At 42.0% G+C, this 22,178-nt stretch overlaps 1 protein-coding gene across 1 annotated transcript in view; it reads left to right on the top strand.

The window, feature by feature from the left end:
• Positions 1-22,178, top strand: part of LOC136675144 (protein unc-13 homolog B-like) — a 31,060-nt gene that overhangs the window by 2,698 nt on the left and 6,184 nt on the right. The window contains exons 3-7 of the mRNA XM_066651568.1: positions 658-731; positions 1,301-1,358; positions 3,729-3,942; positions 15,457-15,753; positions 16,077-16,167. Of these exons, the coding sequence (XP_066507665.1) occupies positions 658-731; positions 1,301-1,358; positions 3,729-3,942; positions 15,457-15,753; positions 16,077-16,167 (734 nt within the window). The remainder of the gene's footprint in view (positions 1-657; positions 732-1,300; positions 1,359-3,728; positions 3,943-15,456; positions 15,754-16,076; positions 16,168-22,178) is intronic.

Genomic DNA, 22,178 nt, shown 5'->3' with positions numbered 1-22,178 from the left:
AACCAATCAAATACAGCGTTACCTTTTTCGTTTGATATTTGTAAAATTAACTGATGCTAAAATTGATGTTTTAAAGGTGTGTGCTACAGAGAGGTCAAGCTTTGCTAAAGCAGTGTTTGTGAGAGAGGTCCTGTAACTGTGTGTGTGTGTGTGTGTTTGATCCCATTCATAAAGCCGTATGTTTCATCTGAGCTCTTTGAAGCTGCTTCTTTTCCTTTTCTAAAGCTCTGCTCTCTTCAGTGTCTAATGTGTCTTCAAAAGCCTGGTCATGTGACCATACACCCAACGAGTCTGATCCACCCTTCACTGTCTTTGACACACAAAGCTCTGTTACTGAATGTGTCTAATCAGGATAGAAGTGTGCTTGTGCTTGCGTTTATGTTTTTTGCAGCACTGGGTTTCTCACGGGGCCCTGTTTGTAGACAACAGTACACTGTACAACATCAGAAACGCAGTTTAAATGTTTTATAATGCGTGTGATGAGTGTGTGATGCTGTAGACACTCTCACTGAATCATGATAATCTTCTGTTTGATACTGAAATCAATTTCAAATAAGTGTATTATTTATTTTATACTTTTAGAAACTGGTTAAAATGGTGTAAAATATCCTGTTCTAGACTGCACTGTGTCTCACCTCACCTCTCAATCTCTGACAGAAATCCCGGAGGACGAGGCTCGGTACTGGTCCGGTAAACTGGAGCAGATCAACACTATGGGGATTCACGATGAGGTGAAACACTGAACGTCTTTGTCCTCCTCAAAATAATGTTTTTTGAGCAATATTTATAACACTGTTGTGGATAAACGAAGCGGCTGTGGGTCATTGGTTTTACAATCGCACTCACACTACTGATCTGGAGTCAGTGTTTTCAGGGAAATTAAAGTGGGTGAACCGTGATTCCTTTTCTGCTTCAGCATCGGAACCTGGTTTCTTTGATTTGGCCCTTTTTTATTGCTCTGTTAATGGTGTATAAACGACAGATTTCTACTTCAGTCTCAGCACTCCAGAAACTACACTATGTAACTTTTGGACCAGGGTAGGAAACCACCCCGTCCTGATTTCAGTACAGTGCTGTAACAATGAATTACACGAGGTGGAGCACCAGAAGCAAAAAACCGAAATCTTGCCTAGTGTTTTCCTTTTTAAAGAAATTTAAATTCATTCAATAATAATTAAAATAAAAAAATATATATAAAACATTTAATGCCATGACTGTAAATGATGGTGAGGTGGGTTGTGTTTTATTGATGAAAGTGGCATTTTATTTTTCTGTTTCATGTCTGTTTTCCTTGGCTCAGTATCCGCTGCAGGAAGATGGAGGGAGGCATCCACTGCCCTTCGCTGCTTCTCAGTGCTGTGAGTACTTCACTTTCTCACTAGATGGTGCCATTTATGCATCTACAGCCCCCAAGAGTCCAAGACATTTCTGGACCACTGACTCTTTCAGTAATACATCAGTGCGGCAGAACAATGGAGACAAAGCGTTACTCCCAGTGGAGTGAAAAATCTGTGGTCAGTTTAAGTCATTTCTGCCCCTTCCTCCTTTGACTTCTCTGATGTTTGATTTACCAGGCAACTATTTTGGATGGGCCAACACTCAGAGTATGTAATTCTGAAATTCTTCTGCCTTTACGCTACAGATTACCCTGTTGTCTTTGACCTGAACCCAGAAGGATCCCAGTGCTGCACAGTTTAGTGTTTTTACCTGTGCATTTCTCTCTGTTAAAGCAGACTCTGGGAAACATTAAACAGTGCAGTGTGATGTTTACCCCAGTGGCTGACTCCCCTCACTGGACCCTCCTTATTTTACCTCATCTTTTTCATCGTATTCCCCCAAGTTCATTTCCTGGCAACGGGATGTTCATGCACGGAGAGTTTGATGACCGTCGGCACATTTACACACAAATACATATTTATTCTCTTATGATACTCATTTATTTGAACTTCAGATCTGGAAACGTACAGATTCTGCTGCGAAATAGATTCCACACAGTTCCCTAAAGTTTGAGCACAAGTGTCAGATAAAGGCCATGTCTTTTTGGAGATTTACCAAAGCAGCAGCCACAGAGACTTTAATCGCTAAACATTTTTATTACAAAGAATAACACTGTCTGTTGTTGCGGCACAAATTATAGCTCCTTAGATTGGAGTAGAGTAGAATAACACCCTATAGAAGCCATCAGGGGTCATTTTGTCCCTGTGGTCTGTGTGGATCACAATGCCCGAGTGCAGAAACAAGGACACTGTACTGAACAAATGAAGCCTTCCTTCGAAGTTCAGTACTCGGTCATTGTGATCCACACAGACCACAGGGACAAAATGACCCCTGATGGCTTCTATAGGGTGTCCTATCCTTCGAAGGAGACGTAAAACCGAGGTCCTGACTCTCTGAGGTCTCTGATGTGTTACTCTGATGTCCAGTTAAATATAAGAGTGGTCACTTCTGACCTCCTAATCATTCTCATCCTCAAATAAACTGGCTTGGTTAGATTTGGAGGTCTTTCTCTGAACATTTAGTTTCTATTTTGCCTCAAGCATGTTGACCACCTCATTATATCGCTGTACATTTTAAACCCTGATGTTACTGAGTAACTGAGTGTGCAATATATGAGTGCAGGCGTTATACTGACCTCTAGGGGTCAGGATATATGAAATGCTCTGTAGGACTACAAAGCAATTTGGTTCTTTATTTACTAATGTAAATAATAATAGTTTATTGAAATGGTTATTTCTTTTGTTTGGTACTGTTTGCTTTCCTCCTTTAACTCAAACTTTCTTAACTAGAGTTACTGTGAGTTACTGAGGAAGTGACAGACAGGTTATTTCTTCTCTGGAGGAGCCGTGAAGTCTGGTTTAAGACATCAATCCAGATCTTATCAAACTCCCAATGCCCTCTCAGCTTCACCAAACACTCAGAGGCCACTCAGAAGTCCCTCAGAGGTCAAGTGACCCTTGAAGACATGTTTTACTTTAGCTGCCCTCTCTTTTCAGGCCTGTGTTTTTAGTGTAATATATTTTCGTTAGTTTGAATTTATAACTTAATTGTCCATAGTTACAGCAGACATTTTCTTTTCTGAGCATCATCAGTGCACCACACACATCTTCTCCTCTGACTTTGAGTCCAAAGATGTTAATGATTGCATGTGTATTGGGGTTGTGTGGAGCATGAACATTTTCCCTTATCCCTTTTTCACTCATGAAGTACATGTGTGTACTTGTGAGCAGTGTGTGTATATTCAACGTGTTTGTGTGTGAGCTCGTGTTTGATGTAAATATGATCAAATGCTGTCATGTTTTTCCTTTATACAATAATTTCTGAAAAAGCAGTTTCCATGTGGTATTAGTAAAGTGTTGAAAATGAAAGAATAATTAAAGGAACTCTCCTGCTTTTTTTTCATGGTCTTCACCTTTTGATCCAATGGGTGGGTGTTTTGTTTTATAAGAAGTAGCGGTAAATCAGTTTTCAAGTCATCATCTGCAGTAATCATTCCTATGCTGAAGATAAAGGTAAAATATAGGTCAAAAATGGGGCTCCATCAACTTCTGAACTTAAATAGAGGAAATGCTGGAGTTTGCACTGAAAACGAAGAATAGCTTTTATACAATAATTATAGTTAAAGACACGTGCAGATGAGTAAAGTGGGATTTCAGGTCTGTGATATAATACTTCTACTGGTACTGTATTTTAACCTGCTTTTCCTGAGGCATTTCTCTCTAACCCCACAGCACTGGATGATCTGGACAGTGCAGTAGACGATCGGGACAGTGACTACAGGAGTGAGACGAGTAATAGTCTCCCACCTCGTTACCACACCACGGCTCAACCCAACTCCTCGCTGCACCAGTTCCCTGTGGGCTCACGCTTCCACAAACACACAGACTCCTGTACTGATTCTGTACACAGTTTCGAACTGGATTATAGAGACCACCATGCCAGCAGGTAGAGTCCATTCCTGGCAACGTCCTGTAGATTTCACATGATGCTGTGTGAAAAATAACAGCATCATGTTAAAGTTAAAGGCCAAACGATCTTTTTCAAATGAGATCAAAAATGAAAAATAACAACAAACAAAAAAAAAAGTGTTACAAGTTTTGGTCTCGACTGTGCTGATATGCCATCAGCACAGTCGAGACCAAAACTTGTAACACTTTTTTTTTTGTTTGTTGTTATTTTTCATTTTTGATCTCATTTGAAAAAGATCGTTTGGCCTTTAACTTTAAGCCAAAAAAATCCCTAGAGTTTGAGTTTAAATGTTACCACTTATGGAGGAAGAAGATTTTATATTGACGGGAGTAATACGCATGTTGACAAGCACCAGCACTGCTCTCTGAATGCCCTCTGTGTAAAGCCAGAATGGAGAGGGCTTGTTTTTGAAATGTGAAACATCTACAGCAGCAGCGGAACCAGAGGCATTAGTGTTATTGTCTGCTCCATTCTTTAGAAAATGGCTTTACTTGGCCAGAAGTCCTTTTGTTGTCTGTGAGATTCTCCTTTTGGCATTTTCACAGCCTGCTTCAGTTCGAAGCTGTTTGTCAACTCACAGCCTTTGCTCAAGTGGGCCATAGAGAAATAGGGTGATTCCAGTTTAATTGTTGTTACAGATATTTTGCAGATGTCCCACACTGTTGTGGGTACATTTTTGTGTAAAGCCAAAGTATCTGATTCTGCATGAAAGGAAAGTTTTGAGTCCGTAAACAGTGTTAAAACAGTCTGTTTTCACATTCAACAGTCAACTTTATTTAGATTTTCTTCATTTGTGAAATGCTGTTTGGTATAGAGGCCGATACACAAAGCTGTACTTTTATCCTGAGGGGTCTTGTGGTTCTTGAGAGATGGATATAGATGGAAAACACTGAACAGAGCAAATACAATTATGATTATACTTTAATAAATTGTAGAATAATTTAAATTTCTGTGCAAATAATTTCCAAACTGTTCCTTTTATAAATCTCTCAGATTTTATAAGGACAATGCAAATAATTGATACATGACACTTGTAGTTTCTCAACGAGCTTCTTTCTTATGTGTATCTATTATATTCTTATGAATCATTTTTTTCTCTTTCTCTCTCCTTTTTTTAAACTCCCCTCTCTTTGTTTACTCAATCATTCATTTAATATTAGATCTTTTAATCAGAGAGGGAGGGTTAGAATCATTCCTGTAGATTCAGGCATGGGGGTTGAGGAGTGGGAGGCCAAATACAAGGTCTGGGGTAAGAGTTCGGTGGATGATTTTCTCAATAAAGAAGATGGATACTGGGATGAAGAGGAAAGCAGACAACATGACAGAATTATCCACATGGAAAGAACTGGTCATGAATCCACAGTAGGGAAGCTGCCTATGAAAACAAAAGGCAAGGCCTCATTAAACCCCGCATATCCAGAGGGCTACGACACTATTGACCGAAGACGCAGGAAAAAGATCAGAGATCCAGGAGGGCTTGGGAATGCTGGAGCAAAATACATTGGAGAGGACTCTTTCCCTCCAGATATTGCCCTCCTTCGTCAGAAACGAGGAGAACTTGTATTGCGTCAAGTTGCAGAAATGGAAGAAGAAGATGAAAAGATGATGCCCTGCCTGAGGCCATACAAAAATGGCTTGCTCTATAAGACCAGAATGTGGGCCAAAAACAAGCTGGAAAACACATTAGAGAACTACGTAGCATATCAAGAAGAAGAAGCAGCAAGACTAAGGGAATGTGAAATAGGCTTTGATTCAGAGGATTCGGATGAATTGCACAATTCAGTGGGTTCTGAGGAGGAGTTAGAGGAAATCACCTCTTTAGCAGAGGGTTTTCGTTCTGAGGATGGTCGAGGTTATGAGCACTTCAGGCAAGCTTCACCTTATGGTGGCTATAATGACAAACTTTTGGGTTATCGTGATAAGAAACCTGCAAAATGTAAAGTTGGGTGTTGGGCACCAGAAACCATGCTGTCCCCTGTGGAGGAACCTAGTGATGAGTATGTAGACCCAATGGATGAGCTTCAGTGCCTGGTTGAAACTGTGTCAGAATATCTTGCAGAAAAAGAAGAAGAGATCAGTAAGTACGGTTCCCTGCCCAAAACAAGCAAATCAAGACTGTCCTCCCAGGGCAGTACAAGAACTGAATCTATTGGAGAAGAGCAATGCGTCACTCCCAAGGAGATGAAAGGAGAAAAATGTACAGAGCCAAATGAAAGTAATTCCTCAGAACAGGGGATGTCAGGAGTGAAGAATGCCATGAGTTCTTTGTTTAGCTCCTTTACTGACAAAGTCAGTCCCAATTTAAAACAACCCAGATCTGATTCTTCTGAACATTCAGAAACATCAACCACTGGAAGCTCAGGTTTATCAAAACTCTTCTCTTTTATGCCTGTCTCAAAATCTCCAAACCCTACACCTGTAGCTGTTGTCTCTCCTACACAAGAAGCTGCTAGGAAATTTCCAATGCCTTTTCAACCAGCAGATGCCAAGTCAAAAGACATCAATCAATGCAACCAAACCAGGAATCTCACCCAGAACCAAAATAATGCAATTCCAGTTCTAAAAGGAACCGAAAACCAACCTCCTTCCTCTGAAACCTCACTGTTGGGAAAAGTGGACCCCCTAAAGATGTTTTCACGGGAAAATCTTAATGAGACAGGCAAGCAATTTTCACAAGCTGGTTCTTATGATCTAAAAACACCAGCTGGTAATCATAAACAGCCACTTGAACATCCCAAAGGTGTCACAATTAGTTTAAAGGAAGGACAATTAGGAAATACTTGTCAGACAGATACTGGAATACTCAGAACTGGGTTTGTGGAGGCCCACATCAGAACTGAGCAAATGGAAACCTCATCTCTAAAATCTGGATTTTTCAGTCCTTTTAAGAATTCTCTTAGTTCGCTGGTCTCACCCATACCTGCCATGCCCCCTCAACATCAAACACAAACAGTGTGTCCTGTTTTCAGGACAGAAGAGGATTTAAGGAAAGAAAATCCCATGGATACCTCATTACTTGGGGGCAAAATCAAACTTCCTTTTCTTTCTTCAGAGAATGTGTCTGCACAGCAGCCGCCTAAAGCAGAAGGAGGAGTGCTATCTGAACTTTTAAAGTTTGCATCAGGTGATGATAGCAATGTACCCAAAAATGCTCCACAAAATCCTATTAGGTCAGATCAAGCAACCTCTGTTAACAGCACTTCTACCTACAGAATTTCTTCTTCAAACCCTGACATTGCCAAACCTCAAACACAGAAGATTGCTAGTTTTCTGGAAGCACAGCCTAAAGGTAACACAGACACAGGCTGGTTCTCCAATCTTTTCAAGACTACACCAAATGAAAATGTGCCAACAGCTGCTCCTCAAGGCCAAAGACCACCTCTAGGGCCAAATCAGAAAATGACAAGCAGTTACCAACAAAACAGGACAGTTAACAAGCAAATGCAACACAGGCAAAAAACTCCATGTCCACCTGAAATTTCTTCTGCAGAAAGCCACACACCTCAGCCACAACCTCAAGGTTTGTTTTCTAGTTTATTTAAATCTGCTTCCTCTGAGGATACATCCGACAACAGAATAGGTCCTAATCAAAGGCAACAAGGTTTGCTCTCCGGTATCATGAAATTTGCCTCAGCTGATGATGTGTCAGTGGCTGCCCAAGCTGGAGAGATGCAACCAAAAACCACTCCAAACCAGCAGACCTATCTGCAACATCAACCAGATTCTCAGCGAAATGCATCCAATTCAGCTCAGTCAGGAGGCCTTTTCTCCGGTCTTTTAAATTTTTTATCTTCCGAAAATGTATCTGCAGTTTCTTCTCAAAAAAGAGAGCCCTCACACAGTCAACTTTCTCAGCAACCAGCAGTATCTCAGCAAGGCTCTCAACAAGCCCCTCCTCAACAAGGTGGCATTTTGTCTGGCCTTTTTAAATTAGCTTCTAGTGATAGTATATCAACTACTCAAGCTACTGCACCTGTATCAGATACCGCATGTCCTTCTAATTATACTTCCAAACAAAACATACAGCAACAAAATAATATTCAGAATCAACGGCAACCAAGCATAGACAAACATTGTAGGCAAAGTCAAAATGCACCTCAACAAGCATCATCTCAACAAAGTGGCCTTCTTTCTGGGCTCTTCAAATTTGCCTCTTCAGATAATGTGTCTGCCTCCCAGACAACATCAAATCAGCAAGCAAATGCCTCTTCCAGTCTTATCAGTGACCACCATCCCAAACTTGAAAATGTGTTGAAACAAAGTTCTGCTTTGGAAAATAAAACTACTATCATTGAACAGAATACTCCTCTACCAAGACAAGATACACAATCAGGGATATTGTCTGGACTTTTTAGCAAATTAAGGACTTCATCTGAAGAAAGATCACTGAGTAGCTGTCCTTCAGTGGATGAGAAACAACAAAATGATTTTACAACGCAGAGTTTACAGAAGGATGATTTATCTCAAAATGCCCCATCATGTAGGCAGCTGCCTCAGACAACCCCTCCTGCTCAGACTGTGACTGGAGACCAAAAGCCAAGTGATCAGCAAGGTTTTATATCTGGTCTTTTCAGTCAGACCTCGAAATATGTGCCTTCATCTAAACCAGGAGAAAAACCTCTGCAATGTACAGATCAGAGGGCAAATTCTGCAAACCCCCCAGGCATTATCTCTAGCCTTTTCAAAAGGAATACAAATGAAACCACTACACAGAGCAGCTTACAAATGGATAGAGATACAAAGGGAAGTGGGACATTTGATCCTCACATGATTAGACACAAGGGGGCTACTGTAAATGTGCCTGTCTACAGTGAGGGTAGTTTGGACCTGAGGACATCTGCAAGCTATGCAAGATCACATCAGGGTCAAGCAGCGTGTGCACCATATAGCACTTGCCATTTGCCTTTGATATCTCACTCAAGAAGTGCAAGGAACATGTCTTACAGTACTGAAAATCTTTATTCATTTTCTCCTACCGTCACAGGTCAAGGAGCAATGTCTCAGCAAGCTTTACGACAGAGCTATCCCTCCCTACATAGTACACCAGGAGAGTATGGTTATCAAAATAAATCTTTGTTGTATGCTGAATATGGACTTAGTTCTGCATTTGAACCGACTTGGATTCAAGAATCTATTCTGTGGCAACAATTGAATGACCAGTCTCTGGGCTACTATCCAGAGGAATATGGGCATCTACCAGGAGGACAGCCATTGCAAGACTTTTCTCAATCCCTGAGCAGTGTAAATGTAGATAGTAATTCAGAGTATTATGCAACACAGCCATGTATGGCTTTCCACAGCAATCAGGGTCAGAGCTTTATTCACAACTCTGGTGGTCAGAAAATGTGGGGCAGCCATAACAGCTTGAATTTAATCAGTAACCCTACCTACTGCGCTGAAGAAGGAGGTGCTTTGAATTTGAGCAAGAAAGGGAATGCGCAATTTGGCAAGTGGCACTCTTTCAATGAGGAGAGTTGTTACAGTTTGAATAGTGTAGCTTACCATGAAGGATATTATGAGGAGAATCCATCTAATTTGTCTTACTCTGCTAATGGAGATTATGCATATAATGGCACATCAGGTATGTACCAACAGTCTGTAAGTAATGAAAATTATCCTGATCTAAGTGGTTGCCCTAATAGCTGGAAGCACTGCACTAACAGGATTGTTGATATAGAGGACAATGCGTACCTTGAGGAGTCTGAGTGGTACCAACAATGGCTATCACTTCTAGAGCAAGGTATGTGGTGGCCAGCGGAGGATGGAGATTGTGGCTACTTTATCTACACAGATCATGAGTATATATATGCACTGCTTACAGATGGATCTGGTCAGTATGTGTATGCATGTGCCCCGGAAGAAGAATTCTGGGGAAATGGACAGATGTCTGACAGCTATCCTAGTGCCTGGCTCCATAATGAAATGGTTATGGTTTGTGGCTTCAAAATCCCTTTTTACAATGAAGATGAACTACTCTGGTTTCCAGGACAAAACCAGAGTGAGCTCTTAAGTGCACCCCTTGATCTGTCTGCTGCATATAGTCGAGGTAATGAAATAATGAATCTGAACCTGGAACGATTTTCCCAGATTTTTGAGAGATCCATCCTTGCCCAAAAACCTCAGGGAACAGACTTTTCATCCTATCGATTAAATAAGGTCAAAGTGGACACTAGGCAGCAAGTTCAGAACAATGCAGCCTACCAAGATCCTTTTCTAGAAGCTGTAGATCTCACTGTTAATAGAACTAATTACAACTGCTCAAAAATAAATAGCAAAGGGATGAAAGAACTCTTGGCTCAGAAAGTCTCTAATTCCTTTTGTCCTACTTCAACCACTGACTCCTCAGTTGCAGGTGTCTACTCTTGTTACCAGCCTCGTCAGAGACGTCGTTCTTCCACTGGAGTACAAGTAAGGCATATAGATGACACTACAGAGGAAGAATGGCGCAAAAGGGTTAAACCTGGAGAAGAGCAGCCAAATCGATCCATTAAGAAGATTTCAGCTTTCCTGTCTTCCATTGTAGGAAAAGGTCCCGATTCAGAAACAATCAAGAACACAACCATCTCAAGAACATCTTTATTTACCAAAAATTCATCACATTTGATACAAAGGCAGTCTGTGAAGTCTTCTGTTTCTGAAGTGCAAAATGACCAGCAGGCCAAAGGCCTTCTGATAACAGGTCTTGGAAGCCTAAAATCAAAGATCATAAAAGATGATACCACTGCTGCTGTAACTCAGCCACAAAGTACAAATCAGCAAACCTTAAAAACTACTTCAGTACCTTCTAGAATCCTACCCAAAACCCCAACTGGGCATTCAGAGTCTTCTGTTAGTCCTCAGGGTGCAACCCATAAACCTAAACTGGCTAGACAAGCCACACTCTCTCAACAATCTTTGGTGCCTTTTGAATCACCTGCTGTTGGCATTCCCAGAAACCCAGCAAGAGAAATTACGCAACCTAATCTTTCTCAAGTTGAACAAAGTGGTGAAAAACCTTCCGAGCAACCTCAGGGACGATTCCTAAGCTTCTTCAAAAGTGCAGTAGGAATGGAGGAGCCAAAACAAGAACATGTTAAACCCTCTCAAACTACAACAAATAAACCACAGGAAAACGAAATAGCCTCTGGTGGTGTGAAAAGCAAAGAAAGCACAGGCGTGTCCAGTCTTTTTGGGTCAATTGGAGACTTTTTTAATATGGAAAGCACTTCTTCTCAGGTGCCCTCAAATTCACAGCAGTCTTCACAGCAGCAACATTCTATCATTGATTCAAAGAATGATGCTAAAAACAGCATGTCTGAACAGATTCAGAATAAACAAGTTGCAAGTGGATTAGGTCCTGGTAGTCATATTGATGTGCTTCATGCATCACAAACACCTCGGGGGCATTTAGCTAGTAAAAGCACCTCACAAATATATTCTCCTACTGCTTGTGAGGGAGCAATTTCAGAAAGATCTCAAAGCATGCCATCATCAGGGCAAACCAAACCAGATATTTCCAACAAACCAAGTGGATTGTTTGGTTTCTCCATTGGGGACATTGTAGCTGGGCCATCAGGTACCAAAGAAGAAGGAACTCCAGGCAAAGGCCTACTGTCTATGTTCAGCAGTCCTAGTGCACCACCACAAACTCCATCTACATCCCATGCTCAAATTGGAGGCGAATCAGCAAAAGACATACCAGGCAAAAGCATTATGTCTTTATTTGGTGGTGCCAGCACACAACAGAATACTCAACCAACAGTTCTCCTAAATCAAACTCCTGAACCTGCCCCTCCAAAAGAGACCACAGGAACAGGTTTATTTTCTATGTTTAGTGGCCTTGGTACTCAAACCAGCACACCCCAGACTAGATCATCTACTTCCAGAATCCATCCTCCTACAGAAACAGCAGGGAGCAATTTACTATCTATGTTTACTAGTCCTAGTCCACAACAGACCTCTACACCAACAACTAACCTACCACCTCAAGGGGCTACACCCCGACAAGATCCTCCAGGTAAGGGGTTGCTTTCAATGTTTGGCAGTACAGAGCAAGCCTCACAGCAGACAGGATCTCTCTTTGGTGGATTATTAAGTGGGTCATCTACTTCAAAAGAGGGCCCAGCAAAAGGATTATTTTCTATGTTTGGAGGATCTAGCCCACAACCACCAGCCAGTGCACAACCGAAAACTGGGCTTATTCAAGGTACACAAATCCCTGGGGCAGTGCCACCCAAAGAACCACAGGGCAAAAACATCATCATGCCCAGTCCTTTAGTAAAGTCACCACAGCCTGATTCTGCTGGTGCAAGTAAACCTCAAGAACCTTCACCTCAAAAAGAGCCACCTGCAAAAGATTTACACTCCATATTTAATGACCCTGGTCCACAACAGAATACCCCACAGGTGGCATCCATTGTTGGTGGGATCCTTTCAGGGTCTGGTGGTAATGAAGAACCAGCAAAAGGATTACTATCAATGTTTGGTGGACATAGCCCTGAACCAAATGCTCAGTCTTCTGCACAACCTAAAGACGAGAACAGCACCACACAAAGTACAGAGTTTGTGCCACACCCTGAACCTGTTTCCCCCAAAAATGAACCCTCTAAAGAATCATCAGCCAAAGATGCAGCTTCAATGCCTGCAATTCCTGCCCCACAGCAGCTTCAGCAACAATACTCTATTAACTCTATCTTGGCAGATAGTAAAAAGACTGACATTACACCAGCTACACAATCTTCCACTGCCATCTCCTCAACTGCTCCAAACGAGGTTGTGGATACTAATTTCCCTATTCCAGCAGGCTTATCTTCCGAGGTCAACATCCAGGAGGCTATTCCACCAAAAGAAGAAGCAACATCAAGTTTTACCTCATTCTTCAGTGGATCGAGTTCCCAAAGTGCAGCCTCTCAAGCTGGAACTCTGCTTGGAGGAATTCTTTCTGGTGCCACAGGAGCAAAAGACAGTCCTGGCAAGGGTCTGCTTTCCATGTTCTCAGGCCCAAGTGAACCTTCTGGTTCCGGAGCTGGGACTTCATCTTCTAAAGAACTACCAGGGAAAGGTTTGTTTTCCATGTTTGCTGGGCCAAGTCCACAACAGCAGCCACCTCCTGCTTCTTCATTACTAGGAGGTATTCTACCTGGTGGCACAACCACTAAAGATGTTCCTGGAAGAGGTCTGCTTTCCATGTTTGGTGGTACTGGTCCAGCACACAGAGGAGCCACAGAGGACAATAAATCAAAGACTGGAGGATTTGGCTTCCTAAGCATGTCATTTATGGATGAAAAGAAACCAGAAGGACCAAAAACTCAGGATGTGAGTACTGCACATCCTGCTGGTGGAGATGGTCGCAAAGCAGCTACATCCACTGATATTGTTTCTGGTGATATAATGCAAAAAACAGAGCATAAACAGGAACCAATGCCTGTGCAAGCTCCAGCAGACACATCTACACAACTTGAGCCCATCTCACATCCTCAGTGCCCAATACCAACTAAAATTGAAGAAGTAGACGTTGATGGAAAACAAGTTGCATTAAGTCAAGACATAAGCAAACCTCTCGTGTCTGGAGATGTAGGTCCTAAAACTCAGTCTTACTTACCGGAACAGCCACAGGATATGAAATCCAGTGTGATCCAAGTGAACACTAAACAAGATGTGACTACTACACAATCTATGACAGCTGAATATCAACAAAACCCACCTGAAGCTGAAAAGTCTGTCTTAGACTCCTCAGCTGAAGTTGTCTCTGGGTTTATGTCTAAAATGTTCTCTACAGCAAGTGTACCATCCAAACCCTCAAGTGGTCTTTTCTCCCAGACACAGTCTTCTTTCTTTAAGTCTACTCCTACATTGGGACCCCAAACCCAACAGAAAACCTCAATCTTTGGCCTCCCAAGTAGTCTACCAACAGAGTCTCTAAAAAGTGACCTCTTTTCTATCTTCAAAGCTCCTGAGGCACCCAAACCAACTGATGCCGCACCATCTAATACCCCAACAAGTCAATCTGATTCAAAAGATCCAAAAACAACTAAAGATATGCTGCCATCTCCAGCAGATATAATGTTATCTGAAACCAAAAATGATCAAACCAAAACAGAATTAGAAGTATCTACATCAATTACACCACCCAAAGACTTGATTAAAAGTCCAGAACCAGCCATTATCAACCCACTTGATGTTACAACCCCTGTTGGGACTGTACATATTGAGAAAGCTGTTGACAATGAAGTGATGCATGAGAAACCAATTGTCATTGTTGGAGAACCTGAAACCCCGGAGAGCTGTTCTAAGCCAGCCCAACAGCCACAAATGTCAGAACCATCTCAGTCTGTGTTTGGCATGGCTGGCTTGTCAGCTTCAACATTTGGTTTCATTCCAGGATCTGGAGATACTGGAAAGTCTTTTGGATCTTTGTTTTCTTCAGCACCCAGCCTACCAAAAGGACTGCCCACAATGTCTCAGACAGAGGGTGGTGGTCTTCTGTCCGGCTTTAAGTCATTCTCAACAGGTCTGTTTCAAGAAGAGAAGCCAGTTGTGGCCAAGGAAGAATCTGCAACAGCATCTTTTTTTGGAGCCAAAGTAAATTTTCCATGGCAAAAAGAGACCGCAGCACCTCCCAAGCAGCAAACTACGTCTGTTGTCACAACACAACCTAAAGCCCAGGACTTTCATGTAAATAGTCTAGAAAGTGCACCTGGTGATACAATAGTGCCTAGCCATTTGGTCTCAAAGGCAGAAAACATTAACAAAGATGACTGTGAAATTAAACTTGAGATTTGCTCTGAGGCAGACACCCAAAAGAAAGCAACCATAGGTCCAGTAGATGACTTGGCAGAACCCTGTGGTAGTGTCTCCACACCTGATGTAGATCCTTCATCCCAAAAAGAGCAGGAATCCCAGGTCCAGCCCCCACCCTCTGCAGATCTCTCCTCAGGATTACAGCAGGAATACAAGGAGCTTTTGAGTGCAAAAAGGCTAGTAGCATCATAAATGGTCTTCGAAACAATTTATGATGAACTAACTTCAACATTAGCGTCAACAAATAGAGACTTCCTCTGTGATTATTGCAATCTGCCCTTTGAACATGTCATCAGACATTTCTTCCCTGTGTGTGTGTGTGTTTCAGTTGTTTACCTAGTTAATTAGCCAGTAGTTAATAGTATCTTTTCTCCATATTTTTGCTTTCCTTGTGACTCGTCTCAGTAGTACAAGATGTTCTAGAAGTAAGGAAACAGTAAGGTAATACCCATATAAAAGATGGGGGTCCAATTTTAGAAACAAGCCATTGGTCAAGGGAGAACGATGGCCTAACAGGTTTTGCCCTTATATCTTGTGTCTAAAATTGGGTTGCCACTTATTATATGGGTATTTCCTTACTGTTCTGTTTCCTTACTTCTGGGACACCCTGTGTTATTCTTAACTTATAGCAGTTTTTATGAGTATTTTTATAAACGTATAAAATTTTCCATGGCTTATTCTACTTTTCCCACCTCTCTCCACCCAAATTAGCCCGGCAGAGAGTAGTCGTTTTGGATCTTCTGGAAACCTAAGTCAAGCCAGTTCTCCACTCAGTGAGAATGGCCAGGAGAGTGTGGCATGTCCAGAGCTGGAGGAGTCCCAGCACTCTTTCCATAGTACAGGCTATCGTCCACCCACCAACGGACACCACCCTGCTAATGGACTCTCCTCCTGGGATGAGGCGGTGGGGGTCGAATCCTGTCAAGAGACTGAAAAGGCAGTGAGCAGCACCTTACAAAAAGATAGTGTTCCGCAGTTGGAAAAGAAGCAAGAGAAATCGCCGAAAACGTATGTCCAAACATTCCTGTCCTTTCTGCTTGTCTTTACCAATAATTATTTAGCATGTTTGTCTGTTGTGAAGAACTGTGCAGTAAAACCTTTTATGGAAATGCTAGAATGTATATGTGTACCCAAATAATTTCCAAAGGCATAGTACTAGCCCTATAGCTGGATAATTTATTTATAACCAAGCATTTTGAGTTTCGAGTCCTTGATCCCAAACACTATTATACGACTGTCCCTGCAAATGGTGCCTTAATATAACTTTGCAAACTAACCCCTTGAATGTTGTACGTTTCTAAAAATTCTCACTGACTTTTTGTTGACATCAGTTTTCAGGAAGATGGACCTCCTCTGCCGTTCTCCCCGTCTCGACTGCGCTGGCTTAAGGCTATCAACAAAGTGAGAGTTCAGCTTCAGGAGGTATAGTAGGGACCTCATACCCTCCATCTCCTCTGTCTATTCCTACTCCAGATTATCCTTCACATAAAATGCTGCCGAAAACACATTCATCCCCACCATCTTACCCCTAATTCACACATTTTACCAGTACACTGTGTCAGACCCCACACAGAGACACTGTCAGGTAAGTATCAGTCACTTCCTCAATTTCCCTCACTCATAGCCATGAGTCTTGAATTGGTCGTGTCTCATCACGGTTAATATTTATTTTGGTTTCATGTCTCAGTTTGTCCTGTTTTGTTGGTACCACTCCTCCTTTTGGTTTATTTCTAAAATAATTGTTAGAATAATAAACAAATAGTAACTTTTTTGGCTGCTAATTTCTTAAAATCAATTATAGCCTTATGTAAATGTTTATGATTATTTAATATTCCAGACAATAACATAATAACAAAATAAAGGGTTGAAATATATAGTAATTAAAAGATTTGGTTTATAAATCAGTTTTTTTCATTTTTTTAAACGACACCATTTCAGAATCAAAACCAGACCTTAAACAACTGTAAAATGTAAAAAAAAAAAAAAAATGAAATTGGGAAGTAAAATAAAATGCTAAATAAATACACATTAATACATTTTTCATTCTGAATTATTAATATTGTGTTACGGACAATATTACACACAACAAGCTCAATATAGAAAAATAGAACTGTGCTCTGCTCAGGATTGGTGACATTGTGACAATATATTGACCAGGCATTCATTCAAAACAGTGCCCTGACCAAAGTGTCAAGTAATAATAATAATGATAATAATAATAATAATAATAATAATACTAATACTAATAATTGAATGTACCCTGGCATTGTTTGGGTTCTTCTTTTCTGGATGTTCATCCAAGCACAGTTCATACAGTCTGTATGAGTGCGTGATGTGGTCCACTCTGCCAGACCGACAGGACCCCAGGCCTGACCACTAATCTCCTGCTGAGATGTCAGTCAGGTGAAGCTTCTGAGATTCTGCGTCCACTCCAGACCCCGCAGGACTAATCGGCAAAGGCCAAGGTCAGCCACTCCAGAGATGCTGTCTAGCCATCACTGATAAAGTCTGGAGCACTAATTAAACAGGGGGAAGCAGGAGGCTGCAGACTGTGTGTGTGTGTGTGTGTGTGTGTGTGTGTGTGTGTGTGTGTGTGTGTGTGTGTGTGTGTGTGTGTGTGTGTGTGTGTGTGTGTGTGTGTGTGAGAAATGAAAGTTGACTCCTCTTTATAGAACTGTATATAGACAGTTACTAACATCAGTGTTTCTCCTTCATCTCTTTTTCTTATTTTCCCATGCTGCCTCTAATGGGGTTTCCATGCCTTTGTTTTTCTGAATATATGTGACATGTGCAGCTTAAATTGAGCCCTAACTGTGAAAGCATCACGTGGTGGAAGTGATTGCGAATGAGGTTGAAAATGAAAATAGACTCCTAAGCGATGATGGAAATAGTTATGGGAAGATGCTGACGTTTGACAGAGTATAAGGCACTGTTCACATAGGCAGCTCAGATCCATTTTTCAAGTTTTTCAGTGTGAACGCTAAAAAAAAAGCTGTTTTCGAATCTGCTTCAGATCTGTGTGTGAGCCTTAGTAGGATGTACAATGCTGTGTGGTTTGGAGTGTTCCTGTCTTACTGTGAGCCAGTTAAACACAGGTCAGTTCTTTTCTTTCTGTGAGCCAATTAAAAATGAAGGGGGGCATTTCTGTTGTGGGGGGAGGGGGCGTTCTTATTTTACAGGAACACTGTAGTTCACTGTAGTTTTAATAGAAAGATATGGAACAGAAATGAGTCACATTTGCAATTTTTCTTTCTTTCTTTTGTCTTTTTATTGTTTTGTTTCTTTCTCTCTTTTAATACTGTGGTGTATGGTATTACTCTCACCCCGCCCAATACTAGCGACTACACTCTGACTACACACATCTGTCCTACTCACTTCCCCTAGGTATGTTCCCTGCAGAACACTAAGCCAGTGCATTGTTGGGTTGTGCATGTGATGTTATTGATAACCATTCATATTGGTTGGGTATTTGTAATTGGAGCTGTCTGGTGTGAGGTTGTTGGAGAGGTCTGTTAATGCAGACAAAGCTTTAGCACAGAACAGAGATATAAATTTGATCATGAAGGACACAAAGAGGCACTCGGAGTACAAGCCTGTTGCCTGTTGTTACGCTGGGGTCACCCCACTGTAGCTGACAGAGTGGTGTTAGTGCGGACGGTTCGTTTCTCTCCTAATCCCAGGGCCCTGAAGGTGACGCTTATATTTTGTCAAATTTGTGAAGTTTTTACACCATGTTTGTGCCGATGTTTATATAGGAGTCAAAGGGAGAGGGAGAGAGAGAGCGCAGATAAGAGCAGAGAGTGGAGAAACGGAGGAGAGACAGAGCTCTGGCATTTTGACAGTTTCAGATTAGCTTTGTGCTGGAATACGTCGCCAGAGGACAGAGGGAGAGAGAGAGAGAGAGAGAGAAAGGGAGGACAGAAGGGAGTGGAGGATGAAAGACAGAAAAGGTGTTAGAGAGAGTGAAAGAAACAAAGGAGAGAAAATGAAAGAGAAGTAATGAAAGAGGGAGGTGAGAGAGTAATAGGGAGGGAGAGATGAGGAGAAAGGAAGGGATGGAGGGAGTGGAGAAGGAAATGAGGTTAGCGAAAGAGAGTAATAAGGGAGGCGGTGGAGAGGGAGAGAGTAATAGAGAGAGAGAGAGAGAGAGAGAGAGAGTGTGTAGCCAGTCTGAGCGGTAACATACTCCACTGTATCTCTGTCACTGAGTGAAGAGGGTCTCCAGTCCCAGGTTTTCCTGCCTGTGGCCAGCCCTTCAGTTCTGAAATGAATACTCTTTATAACAATGGACTTCAGTGGTCTCTGAGCTTCTCTAATCCCTTCTGATGCTCTTCAGTTTGGATCGGACACTTCTCTGAAAAGGAAGACGCTCTTTTCTCTTCTTTTTCCTCCATGTCAAAGTCGTAAGGTAAGATTTCACACCTCTTTACAGTTATTTCTCAGATCAAGTTTTTAAAATATAAAGGCTCTCTTGGTTCTTGTGCTTTAGCTTTGATATCGTTTTTGGAATAAGAAAACCTGTAACTGGCATAAAACCTTTACTTCACATGGTTTTCCTTAAACTTCAAACAGAGCAAAGTTTAAAGAACCAAATTCTCTTTAAAAATCCCTGCTCCTTTTATCTCTAAAATACAAAAAGCGAAAGAAACGTCCAGTGTTCTGTTCTCATCAAACTGTTAAAACTCTGGATTTTACTGTTTTAAGAAAACATTGGATCAGGATTTTTTTTCATGAAATAGGCCCAAAAACAACCACATTTGGGTTTTTAAATGGTGTCAAAAAATCAGAAACCGGCATCTTCCAGAGGAACTGCAGTTGCTTCACACTCAGCAAAAAGCTGCACGTTTGGAGGTAATTTCAGTTCAAGGAAATAACACTGTATTTGTTTGGGGTTTTATTTTTACAATAGAGTCCAAGCTTTAGATTTTGTTTTTCTGTGATAAAGAATTTATGAATAAAGTGTGCACTTTTTCCCTGGCAGCATGAAGATAGGGAACATAGCTGTTGAACAGTGCTGTCCCTCAGATTCACACTCCCTCGTCAAGTCCTCGGGGAACGTTAGCACTGGGACTGAAAAGAAAAGTGTTATGGCCATGTTTGTCCAGCCTATGTTCTGTAAATGTGCGCTATTATTTCAACAGCTATTGATAGGACAACCGGTAGTGTTAATATCACGCAGCACATTGGGGCCACTGTCTGTGTGCTGTGTTCTCCTTGTGTCTGCATGGGTTTCCTCCAGGTGCTCCCGTCTCCTCACACTGTCCTAAGCTTCCTTTACACACCACAGAGCTGTGTCCTGCTGGACTTGTGGAGACGGGAACGTGAGCGAGTGTTAACTCGGTTAAAGAGGACAGTCCACTAGGAGCTGATTAACGTGATTTCTCCACTGCCCCAGAGCAGAGAGCTTAGTGGTCTTTGGGATAGCACTGTTAATAAGTTGGGGTTGTGATGCACTGACCACACATTTGTGGACTCCTCATCTAGGTGTTGTATGCCTCAAGAGAACGCAGTTCCGCTGTTCTGCTGCTCCACAGCCCATTGCTGGGTGGTTTATACTCCTCTAGCCCATGCTGGACAGTGGACATGGTGAACTTAAGCTCATGTGCAGGTGCTTCACAGTGTCCTGTTTCATGCTTTTCTCTGGAGATGATACAAAAAGTGGCTGAATTCACAATTTTTAATTGTGTTCTGCAAACCTTACAATATGTTTATTGTTTTTATTACTGCATACATTTTAAAACTTAGATTAAAATAATAATACAAAGAGAATAGTAGGCAATATGAAATAAATATGAACATCTTTGATTTGTATAGCACCTTATTGATTGTAAAATTTGAGGATGATTCCATTATATTAATTGTGATATTTGGACGATATCTGATGGATATTTATTTATTTACCTACTCACCCTTTGCTAATGTGCGTTTCAGCTGAAGTTGCTCTGCGTATAGCAGGTCTGTTCTGTTCATAATAGTTTGACGTGTTCTGGTGGCTGTAAAATGGCAGACGGTCCACTCCTCTAAGCTTTAATCGCTTCTGATTGGTGCCCATTTGTCTGGCAGCTTTCCTACAGAAGGTGTGTTTTATTGGTTTCTGTCGGACATCCCCTGGCCATTCAGATTCATGTTCTGTTTTTCTGGGCACTAGATGGAGTCATTAGCGGGGCTTTATTTCTGGTTTTGGATGCAGTGTGAAGTTGCTGCTCAGTAATTGTAGGTTCAGAGTGTTTTTGTGCTGAGAATAGGAACAGAGCTATTTCACTCTAAATTATATATTATATTTATACTTTTTATTTGGCCTTTTTTCCCCATAAAACACTGATCATTCATACATTCATTCATTAATTATCTGTAACCCTTATCCAGTTCAGGGTCGCGGTGGGTCCAAAGCCTACCTGGAATCATTGGGCGCAGGCGGGAATACACCCTGGAGGGGGCGCCAGTCCTTCACAGGGCAACACACACACACACATTCACTCACACCTACGGACACTTTTGAGTCGCCAATCCACCTACCAATGTGTGTTTTTGGACTGTGGGAGGAAACCCACGCGGACACAGGGAGAACACACCACACTCCTCACAGACAGTCACCCGGAGGAAACCCACGCAGACACAGGGAGAACACACCACACTCCTCACAGACAGTCAACCGGAGGAAACCCACGCAGACACAGGGAGAACACACCACACTCCTCACAGACAGTCAACCGGAGGAAACCCACACAGACACATGGAGAACACACCACACTCCTCACAGACAGTCACCCGGAGGAAACCCACACAGACACAGGGAGAACACACCACACTCCTCACAGACAGTCACCCGGAGGAAACCCACGCAGACACGGAGAACACACCACACTCCTCACAGACAGTCACCCGGAGGAAACCCACACAGACACAGGGAGAACACACCACACTCCTCACAGACAGTCACCTGGAGGAAACCCACGCGGACACAGGGAGAACACACCACACTCCTCACAGACAGTGACCCGGAGGAAACCCACGCGGACACAGGGAGAACACACCAACTCCTCACAGACAGTGACCCGGAGGAAACCCACGCGGACACAGGGAGAACACACCAACTCCTCACAGACAGTCACCCGGAGCGGGAATCGAACCCACAACCTCCAGGCCCCTGGAGCTGTGTGACTGAGACACTACCTGCTGCACCACCGTGCCGCCCAACACTGATCATAAGAACTTTTATTATTTCTGTTGTGTAAACCAAAGAAACAAAGCATAAACATTAGGTTACACCTTGCAGTTTTATTAGTTCATTACTATTTGACCATGTTGCCCAACTTGACCCTCAATTTTAATTCAGATTTTATTTATTTATTTTTTTGTATCACTTTAGTGACACACTGTGATTATGTATAAAATTCCGAAGCATATTTTACCAGGCCTCCTCTTGAAGAGCA

This window comes from Hoplias malabaricus, chromosome 18 (assembly GCF_029633855.1).
Source record: "Hoplias malabaricus isolate fHopMal1 chromosome 18, fHopMal1.hap1, whole genome shotgun sequence".
NCBI lineage: Eukaryota > Metazoa > Chordata > Actinopteri > Characiformes > Erythrinidae > Hoplias > Hoplias malabaricus.
Note: the sequence above shows the minus strand (reverse complement) of the source record. Positions and strands in the feature narration are given on the sequence as shown.